Source organism: Notolabrus celidotus, chromosome 24 (genome assembly GCF_009762535.1).
Source record: "Notolabrus celidotus isolate fNotCel1 chromosome 24, fNotCel1.pri, whole genome shotgun sequence".
NCBI classification, from domain to species: Eukaryota; Metazoa; Chordata; class Actinopteri; order Labriformes; family Labridae; genus Notolabrus; species Notolabrus celidotus.
The window spans coordinates 372,708-394,126 of record NC_048295.1 but is presented as its reverse complement, the minus strand read 5'-3'; the positions used below and the strand labels follow the sequence as shown (position 1 = coordinate 394,126).

The window sequence follows — 21,419 nt, the reverse complement described above, 5'->3', positions numbered from 1 at the left end:
TGAAAGAGAGATGACTGATCTGCAGCTGGCATCACAAAAACACACCAGGACACATCAGGCACAAAATATATATTATATAACATTGCATATGTGGTGCAACTGTAATTCATATAACACATTATCCTTTGGATCAGTTATTGCATTAGAGAGTGTTAAAGATGAAGTTCCCACCTCAGAGTTCTTTTGTTAATCTTACAGTTTTTTATTCTTACTCCATTCATGTCTTTGGGATTCTTCCTCTCTGCCACTAAGAATGTAATATAATCAAACTACAAAAAGCCACTGTCTGTGTATTTATTAATAATCAAATGGAGAAAAAAAAAAGTCAGTTGAATGAACATGACATCTTTTACAGTGCGCATGACAGACGCACAACGTCCTTACGCAGAGGAAGATGAGCGACGTCAAGCCCTTCAAAATAAGCTTCACAGGAACAGCTCTGAGAATATGAACACAAATAAAGGACACACTTAATGGTGCATGGTTTGTGTTTGGCAGTGCAACACTGTGCAGTTCGTGCAGAATTAAGGCTGCAGGTGATCCTTAGCACTCTTCAGGACATGCAGGAGTAAACTGACATATCATAGCATTCACCAACTACAGCTGAACTTTCTCTGTATCCAGTGTAGGTAAAAGAAGGAAGACAACAAAAACAAACACTGAAAATATACATTTTATTAGTGGGTTACATTTGAAACAGTTTTCTCGCATTAAGAGCTCCATCACATTTTAAAAGAACTATATTTACATTGTTTACAAACTAAAAACATCAGAATATAAAGTAGAGGTACAATCACAGGAACTGCTAGAATCCTGCATACATTTATAAAATGCATCACATATAAAAAAGCTTGTGCAAAGTCAAGCAATGTATATCTTCAATATTTATCTAGCTGTAGCTGTGTAAGCAGTGTAATGTGAAGCAAACAGAAGAGCTCATATCCTCACCTACTGCCTCATGTTCAGACTTCATTTTCTGCCTGATCCCAACCTCTTTAAATCTGACTTTGTGTAAAGAGTTAAGAGTTAACTTAATCTCAGAATGAAGAGTCAGTAAAAGATTAATGATTATCCTCACAGGCTGTTCTTCAAGCTTGTTGTCAGAGGGAGGCAGCAGAGAACAGGAAAACACACACAGGAAACAACCTCCACACAGACGTGGTTTCTGGTGTTATGGTGCAGAAGGGAGAAGACTTTCACAGAAGTTGGAAACAAAGCGTCTGTAATGTTTGAAGGATAACACTGACAGTAAGCATCTTAAGTTCAGTGCCCTGAGAGGATGAAAATACAGACTGAAGACTCCAGTTCTTTCTTCCTTGGAGCATTAGAAGAGGAGAGAAAGTCTTTTTAAGAGAAGCAGGATTAAACTTGTTACAGGTTATGGAGTTTCTGGGTGCTACATTTTGTTTTCATACCTTCTTTTTATCATTAACCCAGTGTTGTTGGCCCTCATCAGGCTCGGGGCAGGAAGCGCAGGTTGATAGGCTTTCCAGGGATGAGCAGAGTTCTTGTTTTAGGCTCCACGACCGGGGCACCATCTTCAGGCTGGACCTCATAGTGCTGCATTAGCTGCAGGATGACACACACTGATCACTGTGCTGCTCACACAACCAATCTCTCATCAAAGCTCCATCACTCACCCTGGACAGAGCAAAGTACATCTCCATCTCTGCCACCCTCTTCCCCACACAGGCTCGCACCCCCACACCGAAGGGAATGAAGCTGTAGGGGTGATGCTGGTAGGAGCCGGCCTTCGCGGCCCCCCTGCCACAGACACCGCCGGGCACCTCGGCACGAAGCCAGCGCTCAGGGACGAAGAGCTCTGAGTCCACAAACTCTGCCTCATTGTGACTGGCTGCGTAGTGACACAAGTGGAACTGAGTCTGAAATTTAAAAACATTCAGTGAAAAAGCAAATCCAACAGGAGGGTTTTATTCTCAGGTTTCTGTGATAACTATCACCTTCTCAAAGTAAACAGAGCACCTGAAGAACACTGATCACATCTTACCCTCTTTGGGAACCAGTAGTTGTCCACAACCACCTCGTTTTCTGAGATAAAGCGTCCATTTCCAGGGACCACAGGATAAAGGCTGGAGGAGAAAGACGCAAATCCAGATCAGGGCAATGCGACCTGGAGCTTCAGCTCAAGATGTTTATCTTGTGGTCAGTTACTCTTTGGTATTTCAATGCTTTACTACCAGATAACAAAGATGATAAACTGATGCCAAACAGGTTTGTTGCACTGCCACACACAGATCAGTGGACGTGCAGAAACACACCAAAATGCTCAATAACATGGAAAAGTTCTTCATTCTAACATTTCTACTTCCACAGAACAATGATGTCGAGGATGCAGGGAAACAATCCAAGCATCTGTTTCTCATTTGCAGACTGAACACGATGAAAAAGCTGCACTAACACTCAGGGGAAGCATATTAGAATCAGCTCGTGATGTTTGCGAGCAAGAGATTCCAAAAGTCCCTCGCCTCAGTGTTTGATTAAAATGTTCACAACTGATGCCAATCATTCACGGAGCTACCAGTGCACGCCGTCACTAACAATCATTGTAACACTGTCTCCCAGACCTCTTCCAGCTCACCGTAACGTCTCTTTGATGACAGCTTTCAGGTAGGGCATCCTGCTCAGGTCATCTGTGGTCGGCTCCCGTCTGTCCGGACACACTGAGTTCACCTCGCTGTGCAGTCGAGCCTGAGCCGCCTGGTCCCTCGCCAGACGGTACAGCGTCCAGGACAGGGTGTTAGAGGTCTGAGATGAGACAGAGGGACAGAGTGAGGAGTAAGAGGACGGCTTTCTTCTTCTCTCAGCATCAGGGTTGTTAAAATAGGGGATGAGGGGCTTCTTGTACAAACTGCGACTTCCCTGAGTAAGTGCTGCTGGAGGTGTAGACTTTTGCAGCTCATGCAAACGTTACAGAAATAAAATCCCGATCAAAAAGAATCCACTGATCTTCTCATCCCACAGCTTTTGAGCCACATGTATTATCAACTGTACTCCCACTGCCATGTTTTCCCACTTTGTTTCCACAGAATGTGATTTCTAAATCAAAACTATGTTGACTTCAGCCTCAGGGTCACCTTACAGTACAGAGAAGATTTCACAAACCTCCAGCTCACAGCGAGAACACAAACAAGCCTCAACCTCACTAGGGAATGCAGCCAGACGAGCTCTGCATACAAGCAACTAGAAAAACGGTTTGCCTGTGTGGCTCAGCATGCAAAGGTTTCACTGAGCGAGCACGGCTGAGCTGCAGGAATGCTTCCTCAGAAGAAATCACTCTGTTCTCTGCGGGCACGAAAATAAGTGTCTACAGTTCAAACTATTTCCTCAAACAAATCAGAGAACTCAGAGTTATTGTGTGTGTTGTGAAGGTGTGCGAGTGAAGCTATGCAGGCAGGAGTCCACACCTCTAATTAAGTGTGTGGGATCATTTCTGCCAACAGCTTGCACCAGAGTGTGAAGGATTCTTTGTACACTAGCAACAGAGAAGTTAGCTTCTTTGTTTTGCAGAACGTAGGAATATGGATTTATAACACTGCAAATATAAACAGTAGGTAGCATAGAGCCAAACTCAAGATCTCCAAAGGTTTTGGGACAGTGTCAAACATCTGCATCCACCCACGTCACAGGAAGGACAGAAGATAAAGGAGCCCAGAGGGACACAGAGACTGTGACTCTGTAGAGGCTTCTTTTAGGAGACAGAATCTTAAATGTGGCAGCCGAGCTCTGACTCAAAATGAAACAGAAAAAAACAGGAAGAACAGTGTTTCCGTTGTTTGGCGGTGAGAAGAGTTTCCTAACAGAATCAGAGATTTTAGAACACTAAGAATTTCAGAAAGCACTGAACGTCTGAGTCAAACAGGAGCGCTCAGCAGACCCCAGACCCCACAGGTGATGTTATCCCCTGAGAACGAGCACCAACCCTCCTCACCGTGTCGACCCCTCCCAGCAGCAGCTCAGTGATGCTGATGTAGACCTCGGCTGTAGTCAGCTTGTCAGAGGACAGCAGGTAGGTCAGGTACATTCCCTCTGTCTGCTGACTGCTGCACACCTGAGTTTTAATTTCAGCCACTCTTCTGTTGATGAGGGTCTGAGCTGCCGATCAGAAACACAGAACTTCACTAACAAGCACAAACAGAGCCCTGGACTGTGAAGGTGTCTTTCACTGTGTCTCCTGATGCATACCTACGTCATAGAGGTCGTCCCAGGCCTGGACGAAACGCCTCCAGAAGGGGAGGACGCTGCGGCTCCAGCGGGGGAAGAGGACTACGGTCTCAGACAGACTCAGCATGTCACTGACGGCGCTGATGAAGCGCAGTGTGTCCTTTGGGATCTCCTCCTGCAGGCAGCCCAACCTGGTCTCAAACAAGATGGAGGAGATTCCTGCAGGGAGGGAAACATTAGTCCAGAACTGCCCCCCCTGTGCCTCAATCCCACCGGTCATCACTAACCAACCTTCAAAGCCGAACTTGTAGAGCTCAGTAGCTATATCTGAGACAGTGGTCTGATCCTGACTGCGACACCGGAGGAGCTCAATCCGCTGCAGTAGATCTCCAACCACCTGGTGGATGATGGGGGCGTAGGCCGACACCTCCCGGAGCTTCAGCATCTTGGGGTTTAGAGCGCTGCGGATTCTGTACCACTCCTGTCCTGTACTGGGAAGCAAAGAGTGACAGAGGTTCAGACTTCAGAGTGAAGACCTCTGAACTAACAGACGACTCCAGTCGACCCACTCACTCCACATGCAGACCATAGGCCTGTCCCCTCAGGTCCCGGTACTCCTTCCAGTGAGGCAGCTCAGCCCGGACCGGATGGCGACCCTCCTGTTGGATCACCTGAGCTATGAGCTCTGGAGTCGCCACGTTGACGATGTCGAATGGACCAAACCTGGAGCGCCAGATGGGTCCGTACAGACTCTTCTGTACATCCTAGAAAACAAAGTCAGTGTGTGAGTTTAAAGAGTTCATCCACACGTTTATTCATGTAAGTATCTTCAGAGGTATCACAACTAAAATATACAAATACCAACATTTATAAAAGGGAAATATTTCTTCAGATTGGCTCCCATCAGGATATTAATTCAATACCAGAGTGAAATTCCTATTTTAACAAGTACCTAATATATATAACTCTTTCTTGGTGTGATGATTACACTCACTGGAATTAAATACAGAAGTATAAAAGACTCCACCTGAGCAGGTTCACTCAAATCCTTTATTCTAGTCCCTGCAGTAAATTAATCCCACACAGTCACAGAGGTAAATGTGTTTCTCTGGATCAATGCACAAACAAGTCAGAGGAAAACAAAGGCTGCTTCTGTCCTCACTCAGTGAAGTTACAGCTGACTGCTGTGTTGCAGTCTGCACACCCCAGGGTGGTGTTTGACCAGAGAGAGAAGTTTTTAAAGGTAACTGTACCTGCAGTAGGTGGCTTCTGTCCGCATATCCTTTGATGAATAACCAGTATAAAGTGGTGGATAAACTGGGCCCGGGCAGGTCATCAATGCTCTTCAGCTTCCCTGCTTCTGACGCTGCCTGGAGGTTCAGGTTTCTTCTGAGTCGAAGGTCTGGGCCTTCTGGACCGGCTCGTCCTGCAGGTGGTATCCGGGCACAGAGTGCTGCGAGCCGGAGAGGCCGGGCTGTAGCTGCTGAGGAACTCATGGTGGAATCTGTGCGGCTGTTTGAGGAGGATTGCAAAGTGCGAGCTGTGTGTGTGTGTGTCTACTTCAGCTCCAAGTGGCAGAAACTTACTGCAAGCTTTTATTTTGTAGGGATCTTCCGGTTCTGTATGAACTGTTGTGATAACCGATATGACCTTATTTTTAGAAACTCTGAAGTTTTTCTCATTTGACCAGAAGAAGCAAGCAGTTTTAACTATTACTGATGTGTTAAAATGTTAATTGAATCCTCCCATGTACATGCATTTGTAAATATAGTGCAGACACAGCAGACACAGCCGCTTTAGCATCAATTAATAATCTATTTTTAATTATTCTTTGTGCACATGAAGTTACAGATAATAAACCTCATGTTTGTTTCAAATGAAACTTCTGTCTTGTGAATCTACAGCAAATAAATCAGTCACTGGTGGTCAAATTATATAACTACAAGGTGCAAAAATAAGAATTATTAAACAGAATAATTTTAATAATTTCAAAAGGAAACATAATCTGAAATGTGACTGTTTGATGAAGCATCAGCTTGAACTATTATCTGTAATTTATCTGAAATTGTCTGTCGAAATGATATTCTTTATTAAAAAACGATCATTATTATTTATTAAATATTATAAATAATTGTATATATTATTATCTTTATTTTTTTACTCTATTAAGTTGATAAAGTTGGATTTAAGGACTGTATATAAATTTATTTGCAAGTTTCTTTTAAAAAACCTTGAAAATTAAATATTTTCTGAGGTTTTGTGAGCGCCCTCATCAATTCTGGGTGTTTGCTGCCCCCTGGCGGCCTCCTGAAGTAACTGCATCTGTCAAACTGTAACCGGAAGTGACATCACGGAACTGGCGATGTGTTCCTGTTTGAAAGTCTTTTTATGTATTTTATTTTATTTATCCAATTGAAAATAAATCAAGGAATACAACCTATATGTATTCATAAATACATTGTTAATTAAAAGCGTGTGAATTAAATAATTCATATTAAAAATAACAGACAGCGGACTACATCCGGGAACTCTAGTGTTGGCTAAATCACTTCCTGAATCCTCGCGTCCATAAATTACTAAATTTAGTCCTTAATATTCAAAAAGACATGAATAATTTATATGTGAAGTGTTGGTAAAGTGTTTATCCCGAGATTAAATATCAGAGAGCTTTAATTAAAATTGTAATACCGGAAATAACGCGTGATTTCTCTTTAAACTACAGATGTAGTTCTATAACTTATTAGTACTTAGTGTGTCCACTAGAGGGCAGCCACAGTCAGTTCTGCTCTATGGCTCTGCTTAGAAAACAACCTGACATTGTAGAAGAAGAATAAAAAAAAATGGGGTGCAGTTTTTCCTTGTATCCACCAGGGGGCGATATCAACACGCGTGTCAATGGAGAGGCTCCCAAAATGACCCTGAAAATTTTGAATCCGGGTGGAAACCACAGACAGTATAACAGGTGGAAATGTGACATGAAGGATACTTTCCCAGCCCGTTCAGAGAGTAATAACTTTACCTTTTTATCTCTCACTCTCTTTATAACTGTATTTTATTATATTTTATTGTATTTTATATTTAAATGTTTGATATTTAAGAGCTGGAAGAGAGAAACAGCATCTTGTTTTTTCTGTATGTCTCGTATATATAGTGAAAATTGACAATAAAAACCTTTGAATCTCTCAAAAAACAATCTTACCTCTATTAAAAAATTAAATACATAAGTCAGATTTTTGTGTTATACTCACAGTTACGTTTTATGCCAGAAATATATTTCTAAAAAACACAGAAAAAATGCCAAACTCACATACAAGTGAAATAAATATCTTTTATTATTTTCATGTCATAATTGTTTCATTATGAACACAGAGCTGTTGCAATACTCCAGAATTTTGCCAAAAAACAGCAACCATTCAACGGCACCGCTGCGTCTCTCAAGACCCAACCATGCATAAAATCTCCCATTTAAAAAAAAAGTAAAATAAAAAATATATTAAAAAATTATGCGTACCACTGATATACAGATCTGATATAAACAGGCGTATTGGTCACAAACCAATCATAATTATAAACATGGCTTCTTTTACAATACACAGAGACCAAACGTGAGATATAAGTGGACTTTTCTTTTCTTTTTCTTCTTTTTTTAAAAAGGGTACATTTTTCTTTTTTACATTTGTACATGATATTTTTCATTTAGTTTTTCCAAACTCTTATTTTAATGTTTTCAACCCCCTACAGTCACAATGCTCAAGGCATTTAGGGTGCAGTGTCCAAAAAGCACATGTTGCAGTAAATGCACTTCTCAAACTCACACACACAGACACACACACACACACACATTCACAACCAGGAATGGCAGCAGTGGCTTTACACACTAAAGAGAGAACTACAGGTGTATCTTGGCGTCTGCAGGTGACAAATACTGTTACTGAAGACTGAATCAACAGTGATAAACGAGGCCATCTGACGGTGAAAATCTGAGACATTACATTCATGTATTGAGTCACTGTTAACACACACACACACATACACACATACACACACAGACACACACTCACGCTCACAGTCACAGTCACAACTGTGGCAAAAAAAAGTAAAAAATCTTTAAAATGTGCAAAGAAAAGTTCGCTGAACTGAGCTGCATGAGGGACAGCCGACGAGGGGTCGTGACAAAGCATCAGTGAATCAAAGATAGTGCATAATGGTAGTGCGTATCAAGGGTTACCAGTGCTGGTGGCCTTTACAACTGAATGTCTATCAGACAGTTTATTGTTTGCCACCTTAAACTCAATACAACACCGAATGATTTCATGACACAGGGCTGATTCCAGGAGAAAATAGATCATCTTTTTTAGACTTGTACCGCTTCTAAAATGTAAAAACTGAGTGAGAAAGGAGGCAAAGAAGTAAGTTTCAACAACCTGTGGATCCATCCACTGATCAAACACTGCAGCTGAAAGCGTACCACAGAGCAGCCCAAGTTAACAAGTGCTTTAACAGAAGCCAGTTATTGTGAAGAAGGTTCAGAGTACCGACTCAAGACTCCACAAACCGGTGAGAGCTCGTCCAACGACAGTCTTTCAAATCTTTTAAAATGTGCTCTCAGTAGAGCGGGCTGCTTCAGGGAAACAGAGATGATGTTTATCATGACATACACTGTTGATTTCTCCAGAAGTGCTCTATTTGAATCAAAGTTCATTATTTTAATATCTCTAAAAGAAGGGGACGAATCCAAACAGCTGTTTACTGAGAACTCTCCACTAACCTTAAAAACATCAAACCTTCAATGTGTCAGACGTCTTAGAAACCGTGTTTCAGATGGTCCGAACACATCCGTCCTACTGCATTTAGTATCTCACCTTACATTAAACGTACCATTCGACACACGTGACGGCATGAATCAGGTCCATCTAGAGACAAACTGAAGAGACGACAGCTCCACAGATTCATCTCTCATCTTTGTACCATTGAAGATGCTCGGGGGGACAGACGTACTGAACATCGACCTAACATTACTCCTGTGTTACAGGTTGTACTAACTTCCTCCTGATGTCCGGTGTGTGCGGTGAGTTGGGAGCTTACTGTGCATAGTAATGGAAACCTCGATGAATCAGTCACATTCAACAAAACAGACATTTAGGAAGCTCGGCCCGGAAAGAAACCACAACGAGAGCCAAGCAGGACGACATACAGAGACCAACGGAGCGCCTCCGCTTTGGATAAAGTGACAAGGGTTCTTAATTTGGCAACAACAGTTCAGGCTGTTGTTAAAAAAAGGCTGTGAATACTGTAAACGCCTTCAAATGTGAGTCTGTAGGAGTGCATGCAAGGCCAAAAATAAAACATCCAACAAGACACAACAGGAGTGCTCCGATGTGACAGACTGGAAAACACACGTACCGACGCAGCAGCAGCAACACAAATGAAGGGCAAAGCCAACCGTTCAATGATAAGCAGCGAGAAACATCCAGAACAACACTCGTTCAAGTCCTACGTTTGGGGTTTGAAATACATCAGCATCATACAGCCAGACCTCTGACCAATCAGCTGCAGCAGACACATCTCTCCTGCTCCTCTTCTTCAAGTAACCTCTGTGTGTGTGTCAGGCAAAAAGTTTGTTTCAAACTTCAGCATCATCCACGCAACAACTGAACCGTGTACGCAGCATCATCGCTGTAAAAACACTGAACCCAAAGGTCCGCTTCTTGTCCTCCTTTGCTTTCCTTAAAAATATGAAAAATGACTTCAGAGCCTTACTGAGTTCACGAGGAAACACGTACGGCCAGTCTGAAGACATTTAGCTACCAGTCAGAGCAAGCAGGCAAGCAAAGCACATGAGCTGAGGTGGGATCAGGATGCTTACAAGAGTTCCTGTTGCTGAAAAGGCAGAAACGGACGTCTGAGCTGAACTATGATCAGCTTGATTTGGGCTAACGGTTAAAAAGGCAGTTTAGCTTGGAGGCAAAACAACACCCAGAAACCTTGCAGCTAAAAACAACAGATATTATCCATGAAGTTCGACTGCAGCTAAAGAAAGAAACAGAAAAGGCACATGGCAAATAGCAAAGAGGAAGAGGAAGAGGAGGGAAGGTAGTTTACAGACAGCAGAACGACAGAGCGAAGAGGAGAGCAGGAGGGTGGAAGCTGTTTCCAGGGAGTGTTCTCTGCATCCAGGATTTGTATTTCTTCTTTAGCAGCGGGCCCAGGTCATCACCGTCATCGTCACTCAGGGTTTTGGCAGGAGACTACATTCTGGGGTCAGGTCAGCAAGAAGGGGGGAGGGGGGGGGGGGGGGGGGGCAGGGCCACTCTAGAGTCAGGCATCATCTCCTGAAGGTCCACAACACCGACACTATCCCACTGTAGAGCGTTTCAAAAGAGAAACCGTACAAACATAAAAAAGGAGACGTTTCAAAGAGTCCTTTTCAGGAGGAAGTGCTCCACTCCTCCATGTTTGACAAATTAAGGTGCAACTTGCAAAGGAAAATAAAATTAAAGTCATGTCCTCTATGGCAGTCTCCTAAAACAGAGACGGGAGGAGCAGGTACACCTCTGCTCCCACCAACAAGCCCCAACTTCTTCCAGCCAATTCCTCCCAATCCAACATGGTTTCAGCGCCGAGGTGGAGGGGCGGGCTCAGAGGCAGGGACACTGTTAGGTAAGGCCATATCTGGCTGTTCGGCAGGCAGGCAAAGGAAGGATGGGTGTGTGTGTGTGGAGGGGGGTTAATGTACAAAGATGTGCCTCAGGAGCTCATCTGCAGACGGACGCTGCTTGGTCTCTACAAAGATACGTTTTAGGAATTCTCGGCAGTGGTCCGAAACGTGAGCGGGCAGAACAGGGTTCGTGGGTTGGGTTGCAATCTTAAAGATGGCTGCCATGGCCTCGAACTCTGCCCAGGGGGGCCGCTGGGTCAGCATCTCCACTACTGTGCAGCCAACGCTCCTGTGGGCAAAACAACAATGAGGATTTGTCAAAAGCTTAGTTCAGCTGAACTGATCAGGACTGTTTCAGTGAGGTTGAGGACTCACCAGATGTCAGCCTTCCTGCCGTAGCCCTCTCCACTGATCACTTCTGGGCTCATCCAGTAGGGGGTGCCGGTCACAGACATGATCCCTGTTCCTGACAGACAGATGGTCTGCAATCGCCGACTGGCCCCAAAGTCCCCCAGCTTCACGTTCCCCACTGAGTCCCGGAGGATGTTGGCCCCTGAGCAAAGAAGAGAAAGTCACCTCGCTGCAAATATTACCTGTGCATGTATGACTTCGTTTTCATCATCAATCTAACAAAGAGGTTAAAAGAACACACAGAACCAGACTTCACACACTCACCTTTGATGTCTCTATGGACAATCATGTTGCTGTGCAGGTAGGAAACCCCCTCCAGGATCTGCCGGGTGTAGCGGCGCGTCACATTTTCTGTCAGCGCCCCGTATGACTTCAGCTGGTCCTTGATGGAGCCCTGAGACACCGTGATAAAAACTTAGTCTAAGCAGCTCCTGCTTTTCTAGATTTCTACACGAGTTTTAGAACATGATCTTATCACTGCACGAGTTCAATGTTATCCTTTGCATTTACATGAAACCAGCTCTACTCACGCCAGGCATGTACTCCATGAAGATAGACAGTGTTCGCTCCATTGTGTCTCGCAGACAGCCGTAGTACTGAACAATCCGCTCGTTGCAAAGATTCTTAAGAAGCTGGATCTCACACTCCAGTGCGCTGACCTCCTAAATGACAGAGAACATGACAAACATGAATCAGCTGTTCTGTTCTTTTCACTGTTGAATCAACAAGTCCAGTACCTGATAATAAACATTCACTCTCACCTTGCTGGTCTCTGGACTCTCAGGGTCAAACTGGACCTGTTTGACCGCAAGTTCTCGTCCAGTATCAGCATCATAACAGAGGAAAACCCGCCCGAAGGCCCCCTGACCCAGGAGCTTACCGAGCCGCCAGTTGGTCGGGGCTCGTGGAGCTGGAAAACATCAGAGGAATCAGACCGCTGCGAAACATCCAACATGCTCTGTGAACTGACAAACCACATCAACACAGAACTCACAGCGGCTGGGCGGGCTGATGTCCATCACAGACAGGGTGGAAGGAGCAGCTGGGTTGGGGTTTGGTTCAATGTCGCTACCCCTCCGTGGTCTCCTGGCGGGCCCCGGGGCCTCCTCCAGGTCAGGAGTGAAGACACTGCTGCCGCTACTGGTGCTGGGTGACTGCTCTGTCGGGCTGAAGCTTACCGGCGAACGGAAACCGTGAACTTGTGTTCGCCGAGCTCGAGGGAAGGTCTTCCTCCCTGCCAAGCAGAGAACAGAAGATGGAACAATATATCTGAATCATGAAGCTGACACACTCATTCGTCACACTGTAATTCTCTTTAGGAGTCTTTGAAATCCCACCGTCACTGTAATCCTGGAGGCCAAAAGGAATGCCGTATCGTCGGGGATATGTCCCACCTTTTCCTGACTTCTCAAACACTGGGATATCGTACTCTAGAAAGGAAGAGGAGGAGGATGAAGAACCCTACATAATAACATAGCAGAATCTAATGTTATCACTTGTGACTTTAAGGGTCGTTTCTGATACGCTTCCATCACAAACATTTACCTGGAAAGTCTTGGTGGTTGTCTGGGTAGCTCTGCGCTCGAGGCATCCTGGACTTTGGGTAGTCGCTGAGCAGAAGCAAGTAGAAAACAAAAGTTTGAAATGAGATTGAGGTCTTTATCCATATTTGCTGTATAACTAGAAGTAAGGCACATTCTCCTCACACTGCACAAGTGTTGGAGATTGAAAAAGCTAGCCAGTGGATATACTACCTTCAGTTACTGCCCATGAATCAATGTCTTAAAGTCTGTACCTGACTCAATGTGCAATAACTCAAGCTAGAATATTTAAAGCAGCTGCATAGAGCTTTAACACATCTTATGGTAATCTACTCAAGACTCATTTAGCACGCTGTAAGAGCTTTATCATGCACTCATCTCAGTTTGTTTAAAGCAATCAATCATAAACAGCCTGTGGAGCTTGGAAGCATCCTGCAGTACAATGAAGTATGAGTCAAATATTGAGGTCCTGACCTGTCCAGTGGGCTGTCTAAAGAGGGACAACTCCCCGACGCAGAGTTTTCTGGACTGCTCATAGACAGCGGGTCCAGCATCTGAAGGAAAGAAACTCTCATCATCCTGAGAAACACATGCATGCCCACTGTACATGTGCATGAAATACTGACACTTTGCACATGAGAAAGAGATTTAAGTTTGGCTTCAAGCGTAACAAATAAGACAAGCTGATTCCACTGGAGCATCATGGGTCTTCCAACATCTGACTGTACCTGGTCCATGCTCTCAGGAATGAACTCTCCTTCGCTGTTGATGCTGGTGAAGGAGCCATTCCTCGCCACTTGCTGGAGCGCGTCGGGAATGTATCCAGGAGGAGGGGAGCTGCGATCAGTGGAATGGGAGCCTGAGGATGGAAGCAGAGAAATAAATGATTGTATGATTAATTTCTAGATTATAAACTTGTATGAAAGAGTCTGTTGGAGCATCAGAGCCACAGGAGCTATGTTCTGTCCTTGCATTTCTATCTTAGACATTTCAGAAGCACAGTGATAATATGACATGAGTCACCTATCAAACCGAGCATACTCTTCTTGTCAGCCACCCTGAATCCTGTGTTGTCCAGCTCCTCGTGGGACGGCAAGAGGTCCATATTGGAGGATGAGTTCTGAAGAAACAAAGGAACAATAAGCGGCTGAAAAGACAAATAAAAGTCATCACAGCAAAGCAAACAAAGTCAGGAGACAGTTTGACTTTTCAAACACAGAAAAACAAAGCTGCTTTGATTCTGTTAAAAGTCCAAGACTATAAATTCAGTGTATCATGTTGATCCCGGTCTGAGTGTGTCACGAGCTGCTGACCTGAGAGGAGCTCTGGAGCACCAGGAGGATCTTCAGGCTCTTCATGTGAACACTGCGATCCAGAAGCTCCACAGCCTTGTCGAGGTCGTCCTGAGTGGTCAGAGGAATCACCAACTGCAAGAAAGAACAACAATTTGGGTTTTAATCCAGTGTGAGCAGAAAACTATGTTCTGACCAGCGAGCCCTTTAAGCACCATACCTCATTGTTGGTGTAATGAAGGTCCATCATCTGACCAAAAGCCACCTTTGCTTTCGCCTTCAGGTCGTCCAGTTTGACAGGTCGAGGGAACTGCAAAATCCTAAAGAAGAGAGGTCAGAGGTCAGTAGGACACGCGACAGGTCTGAGGTGACAACATAGAAGTGATAGATGTTTAAAGCTTCACCTCTTCTCCCCTTTGAACTCGAACTTCACTCTGACATCGTTCTATGAGACAGACAGCAAACACAGATTCAAAGAATTAATAGAATCCAACAGCCTTTACACAAATCAAGAACTGTTCACCCCACTCATCTTATTTTTAAAGTAACTCATAACTTACCTGGTTCTTGGGCGATGAGGCTTTGGGTTTGCCCAGGTCCGACAGGAACATTGCAGGACGGCTAGAGCGGTGCAGTTCGGCCAAGTCCTGCATGATTGAGTTCAGCGCCTCCTGCTCATCTGAGTGACGATAAGATTTCAGTTCATTTAATTTGTGTTATTGATAAAAACAGATCAGAATAAGGTTGACAATTGAACGCTACTACTAAACTTGATAAAACATCCAATCTAACAGGATCTATGTGGTCACAAAGCATCTCACTGCAACACATGCTTGAATAACTAACATGTTAAACTTTAAGAGTAATACATTTCCTTTAATATGATTCCAGTTCTGCAGAAGTAAATGAATACACTGAAGTACAATGACACTTTGTTGAGGGAGAAGTAAAATTCCTCGGGTTTTAGGTTTGACAAAAGATGAAGCTGGCTTTCTGCCATACAGTAATACTATCTGAAAACACACACACATACCCATCATCATGGCACAGCGATTGACCCAGAAGGCCAGGAAAGAGGACTCTCCCATCAAAGGGATTCCTTTCTCCTGCAACAGCAAAAGTACAACATAAATCCTGACATGCAGTTGATGAGGACACAAGCTAGAACCTGAAGCTACTATATGACCAGCAGCAGGTCTATGCGGTGACACCTTCCTGCACAGGGCTGGGTAACATGCATGCATGAAACATCACAGTAACTTTTTATACTACACTTTAAGTTTTTTGTATGTTCTCTGACATTGTGCTTGCTCACTAAAGCTGTACTGTTAGTTATCAGCTGGGGAGGCTGTATAAACTAAGCTTAGAGTGTTTGCAGTCCACTCATGAAATCTGCCTTTAATCATATCATGCAAAAGAAGAAAGCTGTAAAAGCCGTGAACAGGAGCAGATAAAGGCTGTCCCTTTAGAAGTTTTAGACACAATGTCTTCAATGCTTTATTGATTCATATTCATATTATTTAATAAATGACTGGTGTTAGTAACTAGCTGTACTTAATGATACAAATGATGAACTCAGTATACAGTCCAAGGATTCTGCTTCACATGATTTTTAATGTGTTGTTTGTATGAATTCCTGATGTTTTCATGCCACACTAAAGATTAGCTGAATACAGTGAGCCTGGAAATCTGTCTGGACAGTCAAGATGGCCTCTGCTGATGATGAGGACCTGATTGAACATTGCTGATGGAAGTCTGTGATCATCAGAGAAGCTTCACTTTCTATCAAAACATGTGAAATCTGACCCTTTCCATCACACTGATGTGAGATGGTTGTGGCATTTAATATTAGGGTTAGCACTTAGCTTATCCTACAACAAACCTCCTTTACAAGACACTGCAGCGAGCATGCTAGCTAGCTACCCAATGTCAGTGTTCATCATAGCAGTGTTGATAAAAAAACAACTCTGTCACTGTTTTGGTTCATTTAGTGCAGAATGAGCTTTGAATTAACTAGCTAGCGTTAGCAGGGAAGCAAAGCAAGCTAAAACAGACAACAAGTGTTGCTAATCGATGAAGCATTTAAAGCTATAACGTGCTCAATGATGAACTTGGCATCTGGAGGTAATGATCCCAACGCACAGTTAGAGACACACATCGCTTTAATAAGAGGAGCTAGGAGCTAGCAGAGAGTTCCGTGTAGCTGTCAGGCCAGGGAAGTTATCCAGCTAAGCTAAAGCTAACTAGCCCTGTAGCTACTCAAAGCCTTCTCTCACAGCACGGCCGTGTAAACAGCAACAACAACTAATCAGGTTCATGTTTAGGGTCTTACCTGGTGGCTGATTCGATATGTGCTCACTTCCTCATCCACAGGGCCGGTGACAGGAGCCCCGGGCCCTGCGGAGGACGTTGGAGGAAGCAGAAGTTTGGTCCTCAGCTCCCAACTTCACTCGAGTCCTGCTGGGCCACGACGACGAGGCCCTGTGACTGTCAGATCCACCCAGTGGAGGGTCCCAGGGAGACCAGGGACACTGAAAACGGTTACTGTTAGGACGTATGGTAGTGTCCTGTGGGGATACAGACTGGAGTTAATCCACAGCTCTCATTTTGTTGCTCTGCTGGCTGCTTGACGGTAGCTTTGCTCGCTGTTGCCCCTGGTTGCATTAAGCTAACGGTGCTTTCGAGATAGCCACCGGAAGTTGACAGATCTTGCCTACAAAATAAAAGCACTGCATTTCCTGAGAAGAGAAACCCCCAATTAAATATATTTTTACTTTATGTTGACAGTTAGAAACCGGAAAGCAAGATTAATTGTCTTAAACTTGACAGGTCTTAACCCCCAAACCTCGTTGGAAGAGTCCAACAAAAACACAACCTGTGATGTCAGAGAAATATATTTGTTTCCTGTATCAAAATGACACCTGTCAAATAAATACTTCACTTTTTTTTTGTAATTTACTCTTTCATAGAAAAGGGCAGATTCTAGCTTTCCCCATAATAAACCTCGACCCTGAATCTGAGTTAGTTGGAGGCAGAGTTTATACTTTTCCAGATTCCAGATAATGTCAAATTATCCAGACTGCAACCAGCTTTGACATTATGTTGTTAACACAGAATGCATTGCTTCATTAACTTCCATGTAGAAATCACTGATCGTTTATTTTCCATGATCATTTTGATGTATGCCAGTGAATTACATTGTAGGTTATAAATGTGGTTTAAGTTAACAAAACATTGGCATTCTTAGGAGATTAGTCAGGCCACTTTAAACATGCAAAAGTAACTTATAAGTAAGAAGGAATAAACATTAGTAGGACATTTAATGTGCGCTTATAAGAGAGCCTAATAAACAATTGAATAGCCATACAAGAATCTGAAATGTGCATGCTATAAACAGATTATAACACATACAAAACTGGAATTAATGTACCCTAAAATATGCTTTATCATGTTTTTACTGAATATGGGATTTGAAATGATAGCCCACCAACATTGAAAAATATTGCAGACGATAATAAATGAATTATTGACATGTAATTGATGAACAATATCCCCCTAATATTTGTATTTAATGCTGAATAAACACACTTGACACTGTAGATGGGCTTTATCCCCAATAATATTTTGTGTACATTGTTTTCTCAATAAGGTGAGTCTTATTGTGCAATAAGGAAACTTTGATATCACCAGAAAAGTATTATTTTGAAAGAAATTATCCATTACATCACTTCCGGTGTATAGCAATTTCTCACAACATCAAGCTTTAGCTGCGACTGGAAGCCAACGCTAGCTGCATCTTTTGTCACTGTATTTTAACAACACACACACAGGAACAACATGTCAGATACGGTGAGTCACTTACTTTAAACATGCTCTTTGTCCTGAGTCTGCAGGAAACTCAAGAGGAGGCAGAGGGATGTTTCTGTGGCTCCCACCTCGGAGCTTGTTATTTAAGATGCTAGCTGTTAGCTGGTGTAGCTTCAGGCCCTGAACTCACTGCTTGTGAAGCTATTTAGCTTTGCAGTTAGCTTTGTTTCCAACTCCTTTTAAAGTGCAGCTTTAAACTATGAAGTGTTGTTAACATGTTGACGCCAAAACCTCCATACCTGTGGATAAATCAGCTGCATTGATCCTTCGGGCCTGTTTGCTATGTGAGTGTCCTTTAAATCCTGTCTGCTGCTGAAGTTTTGTGTTTTTGTTGCATTTTAGGAGACAAAACCATCAAGCCAAGATGGGGGGGACAAGAGGGATGGAGAGTACATCAAGTTAAAAGTGATTGGCCAGGTATGTTTGGAGAGACAGCTGACTTTACTAGGAGTATGCAGCATTGAACTGAAGTTTAAGTGTTGTTTATCTCTCATTAACAAGTAGAACAAACCTTGAGTTTACTTTGAAAATTAACTGTTGAATGATGAAGGAAGTTGCTCTTTGTTCTATTTGTGTAAAAAATAATTGACCATTATATAAAGTACATCTTTCAAACTATACTAATCCTTAGTTTTAAACTTTCCTGAGTAGCAATGATGTCCTTAGTCTGCGCTCCATCACCACTTTTACCTTGTGCCCACAGGACAGCAGTGAAATCCACTTTAAGGTGAAAATGACGACACATCTGAAGAAGCTGAAGGAGTCTTACAGTCAGAGACAGGTAAAGGGAAATGATATCTACTACTCCCACACAGGTTTACTCCAGGTCATAAAGGAAGGACTGAGTAATGCCTCCTTCAGTAGACTCTGTGTCTGGGGATTTACTTTTACTTTAGCACCTGGAGACATTATTTCTAAAGAGCTTGGGTGTGTTTTCTTCACAGGGTGTTCCAGCTAGCACGCTAAGGTTCCTGTTTGAGGGACAACGAATCTCAGACAACCAAACTCCAAAAGAGGTAAACCTGTCTCTATTGAATTGAGGATCCCTTTGTCCTTATTTTACTGCATGCTCTGTTTTTAAACATTATAAGGTTTTAAAAATGTACTAAGCTCAATATGAAATAAAGTCTCTCTCTCTCTTTGTTTGTTTGTTCATGTCAGCTGGGGATGGAGGACGAGGACGTCATTGAAGTTTATCAAGAACAGACTGGCGGACTTTGGAACGACTAAACCTCCTGCATTTCTAAATCTTTTTTTTTCTTATTTTATATTTTATTTTTTATGTATGTACGTACTATTGTTCAGTTCAATTCAAACCATCTGGATCAAAACTGACTCTTATCAGGGCTTCCATTGGAGAGGGCGGGGAGGTGAACAGACTGAGGTAAGGACAATGAAAAAGTCAGTGGGTTTCTGAAGTGCAGGGATGCTTATGTTGTTGACTGGAGCAATAGCATTCATTGTGAGTGTTATGATAATATAATGTTGCTTTGTTTGTTTTATCTTGTCTATTTGGAGTGTCAGCTGAAAGAAGTAAGGCTATCAAGGAAAAAGAATCATTAAAGGAACAGTTCACCTAAAAAAGAAAATGTTAACATCACAAGATGTTCGAGGACATGTGTTCAGCTTTGTTTCAGTTTTCTTCAAAGAATAGAGATGGATGTCAAACCCCTTTTTCTAAGAATATTGTAGTAAATAAAAAAAAAACTATTGTTAATGCCAGAATCTGATTTTTTCTGTTGTTTGACACAAAGTAGCTCTGTACTTTCTGAACTCAGAGTGCTTGAAGATGATGCAGCTTGAAAAACAGATGAATAGAAGCTTCACTATTGAAGCAAGCTGAGAGCATGTGGATTCTGAAACTGAGAGCACACAAGTCCTTATAACCTCAATGTTGGGGAGGCTAAAGCACAGCTAGACCAGCTGTGCAGATGTGAGATGTAGATTATTGGACGCACTATTCCTTTAAAGTAGTCATTAAAAAGGAATCAGGACTTTGAGAAACAAGTTTGCTAGTTGTCAATGAAGTTAAGAGAGGAGTTAAACGCACCAAGTCAGGAATCGAGGACAGTTATTTGCACACAAGGCAGGTCATTCCACATATCCAACATCCTGGGCATTTAGCAAATCCTCTTACCAGAGAGGCTTCACTCTGAAACAGTGTGTGTGCTCATTAACAGCTGGATTTCTTGGCTGTCTCTCTTTCATATACAACGTATCATGAGAAAGAGTTAGTCAGCATTTGTTCCTCTGGATTTGAATCATTTGCATTTACAACCTCTGTCTGCCATGTTTGAACTCCACTCATAAATTGTAAAATGATGCTAAAGTTGACCAGATATGGTGATATTTGAGATTTTAAATGGTTTTAAATGTGCTTTACTTGTATATGTTGTACTCAGTATTAGAGCGTGTTTGAATGATATGCCACATGTTTCTCCTGTGTTGTCTTTAATTTATATATGAGGGATTCATTATGTAATGATATGGCTAAATATATACCTGTTATGCAAATGTTTTGCTTGCTGACAGTCACAGTATATAACACTGGGTGTGATCTGTCCTCCTGCAGTTTGTTCAAGGGACATCTTGAGAATAGTCATCTATGAACAGTGACGTGTTACACTTTGTGTCAGCTCTTGTTTTAGAGGCTTGTCTTTTTCTTTTCGGAATGAACTCTTAGTCTGTGTACTGTATGAAGTTCCTCAAAAAGGTTAAGATCAGCAACAGCCCCAATCTGTAAATGTGAAACATGGACACCTGCATGATCAGATGCCCAACTCCAGAAGGATGAAATAACCAACAGAAACATGGATGTCTGTTGATAGCGTGGTTATTTCAGTTCAAAAACACTCGAAATGTCAGGTTAGGATTCAGTGGATGGATGATGGTGAAGCTGCACCTCTGTGATACTTCAGCTTCGGTCACTAAATATACATTCAGAGGCATGTTAACTCTCTACAGCCAAACATGACCATTCCCCCACCATCCCTAGAAAGGAGCAACAAAAGTAACTTGAAATGGTTAACTACAAATCAAACAAAGTACCAATTCTGTCATCACAGGTCACGTTTGAAAAGTTTGTTACTTCCTGTGAGATAAAAGATTTTTCAATTGTCCCTAAACGTTAAACATTTTCTGAATTTGACCTCAACCTGACACACCTGACTGCTGTCATCTCTTCATTGTGCATCAGTGAACGGCTTAGGTGATCTCAAGTCTGCCAGAATCCCCAGGCAGGAAGGGCTGTGATTTGAGCCATACCAGTGATCTCAGTGAGGGGAAGGGACTGTTCATTATCAGAGGAACATTGATACAGATGGTTTGAAATTCTTGGTATGAACTTTTTGCTTTTTTGAATAAAATATGGAAGAAAACATGCAGCTGTTTGTTTATTTTATTGAGGACTTCTCCTTCAGGAAAGTGGAAATCTATTTTAGTTCAAGTTTTTATGTTACACCAACACTT

The 21,419-nt window shown here is 42.7% G+C and overlaps 3 protein-coding genes across 6 annotated transcripts; 1 reads left to right on the top strand and 2 right to left on the bottom strand.

Moving 5' to 3' along the window:
• Positions 1-280: 280 nt before the first annotated feature.
• On the bottom strand, positions 281-5,773 carry si:ch211-113j14.1 (cytochrome P450 27C1). Of its 4 annotated transcripts, none has more exons than XM_034677517.1 (10): positions 5,436-5,773; positions 4,756-4,946; positions 4,474-4,673; positions 4,204-4,401; positions 3,950-4,113; positions 2,600-2,766; positions 2,009-2,090; positions 1,641-1,883; positions 1,416-1,569; positions 281-439 (listed from the first exon to the last, which is right to left on the bottom strand). In XM_034677517.1, exons 1-9 carry the CDS (start codon positions 5,676-5,678, stop codon positions 1,453-1,455), a joined length of 1,605 nt encoding a protein of 534 aa, XP_034533408.1. In that variant the 5' UTR covers positions 5,679-5,773; the 3' UTR covers positions 281-439; positions 1,416-1,452. The 4 variants fall into 4 exon arrangements, with proteins under 4 accessions (XP_034533408.1, XP_034533405.1, XP_034533406.1 ...); XM_034677514.1 differs by lacking the exon at positions 281-439 and adding an exon at positions 656-1,317; XM_034677515.1 differs by lacking the exon at positions 281-439 and adding an exon at positions 656-1,220.
• Positions 5,774-7,492: 1,719 nt separating this feature from the next.
• map3k2 (mitogen-activated protein kinase kinase kinase 2) lies at positions 7,493-16,793 on the bottom strand. Its single transcript, XM_034677692.1, has 17 exons — positions 16,417-16,793; positions 15,118-15,190; positions 14,645-14,763; positions 14,489-14,529; positions 14,305-14,404; positions 14,106-14,219; positions 13,816-13,912; positions 13,521-13,651; positions 13,267-13,346; positions 12,797-12,861; positions 12,589-12,681; positions 12,246-12,485; positions 12,013-12,161; positions 11,782-11,913; positions 11,516-11,645; positions 11,216-11,393; positions 7,493-11,129 (listed from the first exon to the last, which is right to left on the bottom strand). The coding sequence occupies exons 2-17, from the start codon at positions 15,170-15,172 to the stop codon at positions 10,910-10,912; spliced, it is 1,944 nt and encodes a 647-aa protein (XP_034533583.1). The 5' UTR covers positions 15,173-15,190; positions 16,417-16,793; the 3' UTR covers positions 7,493-10,909.
• Positions 16,794-17,799: 1,006 nt separating this feature from the next.
• On the top strand, positions 17,800-21,330 carry sumo1 (small ubiquitin like modifier 1). The gene is made up of 5 exons (XM_034677696.1): positions 17,800-17,933; positions 18,294-18,368; positions 18,655-18,732; positions 18,896-18,967; positions 19,113-21,330. Exons 1-5 carry the CDS (start codon positions 17,922-17,924, stop codon positions 19,179-19,181), a joined length of 306 nt encoding a protein of 101 aa, XP_034533587.1. The 5' UTR covers positions 17,800-17,921; the 3' UTR covers positions 19,182-21,330.
• Positions 21,331-21,419: the final 89 nt, after the last annotated feature.

Bases quoted from the DNA above. Each gene is read 5' to 3' on its own strand.
- sumo1 (XM_034677696.1), top strand. The intron at 18,733-18,895 runs GTAAAGGGAAAT...TTTTCTTCACAG, and splicing joins AGTCTTACAGTCAGAGACAG to GGTGTTCCAGCTAGCACGCT. The intron at 18,968-19,112 runs GTAAACCTGTCT...TGTTCATGTCAG, and splicing joins ACAACCAAACTCCAAAAGAG to CTGGGGATGGAGGACGAGGA.
- map3k2 (XM_034677692.1), bottom strand. From the start codon at position 15,172: ATGGGAGAGTCCTCTTTCCTGGCCTTCTGGGTCAATCGCTGTGCCATG. The intron at 12,862-13,266 runs GTCAGGACCTCA...GCTTCTGCTCAG, and splicing joins TTAGACAGCCCACTGGACAG to CGACTACCCAAAGTCCAGGA. The intron at 11,394-11,515 runs GTGAGTGTGTGA...TTCTTTGCTCAG, and splicing joins TGTCCATAGAGACATCAAAG to GGGCCAACATCCTCCGGGAC.
- si:ch211-113j14.1 (XM_034677517.1), bottom strand. From the start codon at position 5,678: ATGAGTTCCTCAGCAGCTACAGCCCGGCCTCTCCGGCTCGCAGCACTC. The intron at 4,402-4,473 runs GTTGGTTAGTGA...CCCTCCCTGCAG, and splicing joins CTACAAGTTCGGCTTTGAAG to GAATCTCCTCCATCTTGTTT. The intron at 2,091-2,599 runs GTGAGCTGGAAG...TTTCTCCTCCAG, and splicing joins GTCATCAAAGAGACGTTACG to CCTTTATCCTGTGGTCCCTG.